Genomic DNA, 2275 nt, shown 5'->3' with positions numbered 1-2275 from the left:
TCACAACAGGCTAGCCGGGTTTAAATCCAGCTCCATTATTTAGTAGTTGTGTCCTGTGGACAAAATTAACTTCACCTCTGTGTGCCAGTTTCCTCATCTGTAAAATAGGGATAATGATGGTACCTAGGTTCAATGGGTTGTTGTGAAGATTAAATAGATTAAATGAGTTAATGCATGTAAGGATCTGAGAACAGTGCCTGGATGTAGCAAATGCTATGTTAAGTGTTGTTGTTGTTATTATTATTATTATTATTATTATTATTCTTTGGTCACGTAAGACCAATGATAAAAATTAATATCATTTAAAATGGACAAATAATACTCTACATGTTAACTTTACCTAAAATACCAGTCTTAAACATGAATTTTTCTCATTAAATAAAAATTTCACTTAGACCTAAACATAGTCAACTGTATAAAAACTGTAAGCACTAGTGAAGTAGTAAAATTTATTGTAGCAGTCCTATCTGTTTATTCTGCAGAAGTTTTATTATGGACATTATTTTTAAAAGTTGTAGAGATTAAACACACATTTCCTAATAGTAAAAAACATAAAATGCAGTACTGTTGGTTCATAAGATCTGGTCTATAAGGAGGAATGTCCCATTAAATGTTTTTGAAGCTAATTCAACTAGAAGCAGAAATAGTTGAGTTGGAAGATTTTTCTGTAGAGTGATTTTAACATGGGAAGGCTCAGACAGGGGAAGCCTAGATTTGAAAAGGCCTGGACCTCGGGAAAGGTTGGAAGATCTGGACTATAGAACATGTTAGAATACCTGGATATTGCAGACACTGGAAGACCTGAATGTCAGAAGATCAGCACACTGGAGACGTTGGAAGACATGGATATTGAGCCAGTTGATGGAAGACTGGGTAGTTGTTGGAAGACATGAAGATGCTGGAAGACACAGAGATGCTGGAAGACGTGGAGATGTTGGAAGACGAGCAGATGCTGGAAGCCCTGGAGATGCTGGAAGACCTGGAGATATAGGAAGACATGGATTTGTTGGAAGACACAGCTTAGTTGGAAGACATATATTTTCTGGAAGACGTGGATTTTCTGGAAGACACGGCTTGGTTGGAAGACATGGATTTTCTGGAAGACGTACCTTTGTTGGAAGACGTACCTTTGTCGGAAGACGTACCTTTGTTGGAAGACGTACCTTTGTTGGAAGACACAGGTAGGCTGGAAGACATTAATTTGATGGAAGACATGGCTTTGTTGGAAGACGTGGATTTGCTGGAAGACACGGATTTCCTGGAAGACCTGGATTTTTCGGAAGCTATGGATTTGAGGGAAGACAAGGATTTTCTGGAAGACGTGGATAGTCTGGAAGACATGGCTTTGTTGGAAGACGTGGATTTGCTGGAAGACACGGATTTCCTGGAAGACCTGGATTTTTCGGAAGCTATAGATTTGAGGGAAGACAAGGATTTTCTGGAAGACGTGGATAGTCTGGAAGACCCGGAGGCCATTGGAAGATGTGGATTTTCTGGAAGACATGGCTTTTTTGGAAGACGTAGATTTTCAGGAAGACCCAAATTATCCGGAAGACCTGGATTGTTGGGAAGACATGGATTTTCTGGAAGACTGGGAGGTTACTGGAAGACATGGATTTTCTGGAAGACATGGATTTTCTGGAAGACGTGGATCTTCAGGAAGACATATATTGGCTGGAAGACCTGGATTTTTTCCGGAAGACGTGGATTGACTGGAAGACCTGGATTTGGTGGAAGACATAGATTTTTCTGGAAGACACTGACTGACTGGAAGACCTGGATTTCTTTCTGGAAGACACTGATTGACTGGAAGACTTGGATTTCTTTCTGGAAGACACTGATTGACTGGAAGATCTAGATTTTTCTGGAAGAACTAGATTTACTGGAAGACTTGGATTTGGTGGAAGACACAGATTTTTCTGGAAGACATGGATTAGCTGGAAGATCTGTATTTGATGGAAGACCTTGAAATTATTGGAAGACATGGATTTTCTGGAAGACGTGGATTTTCCTGGAAGATCTGGATTTGGTGGAAGACCTATAATTGCTGGAAGACTTGATTTGCTGGAAGACTTGATTTACTGGAAGACTTGGAGCTTCTTGGAAGACATGGATTGTCCGGAAGACATGGATTGTCTGGAAGATGTGGATTTTCTGGAAGCTCAGGATTATCTGGAAGACCTTGAGATTATTGGAAGACTTGAAGTCGCTGGAAGACCCGGAGTTGTTGGAAGACCTTGACACTGGCGCCATCGGAATCCCTGGATATTGGAAA

General features: G+C 40.4%; 1 protein-coding gene across 1 annotated transcript; it reads left to right on the top strand.

The window, feature by feature from the left end:
• The first annotated feature begins 883 nt into the window (after nt 1-883).
• CDR1 (cerebellar degeneration related protein 1) lies at nt 884-2275 on the top strand. Its single transcript, XM_030806806.1, has one exon. The coding sequence runs from the start codon at nt 1088-1090 to the stop codon at nt 1856-1858; it is 771 nt and encodes a 256-aa protein (XP_030662666.1). The 5' UTR covers nt 884-1087; the 3' UTR covers nt 1859-2275.

Source organism: Nomascus leucogenys, chromosome X (assembly GCF_006542625.1).
Source record: "Nomascus leucogenys isolate Asia chromosome X, Asia_NLE_v1, whole genome shotgun sequence".
Taxonomy (NCBI): Eukaryota; Metazoa; Chordata; class Mammalia; order Primates; family Hylobatidae; genus Nomascus; species Nomascus leucogenys.
This window is presented reverse-complemented; position numbering and strand designations above follow the sequence as displayed.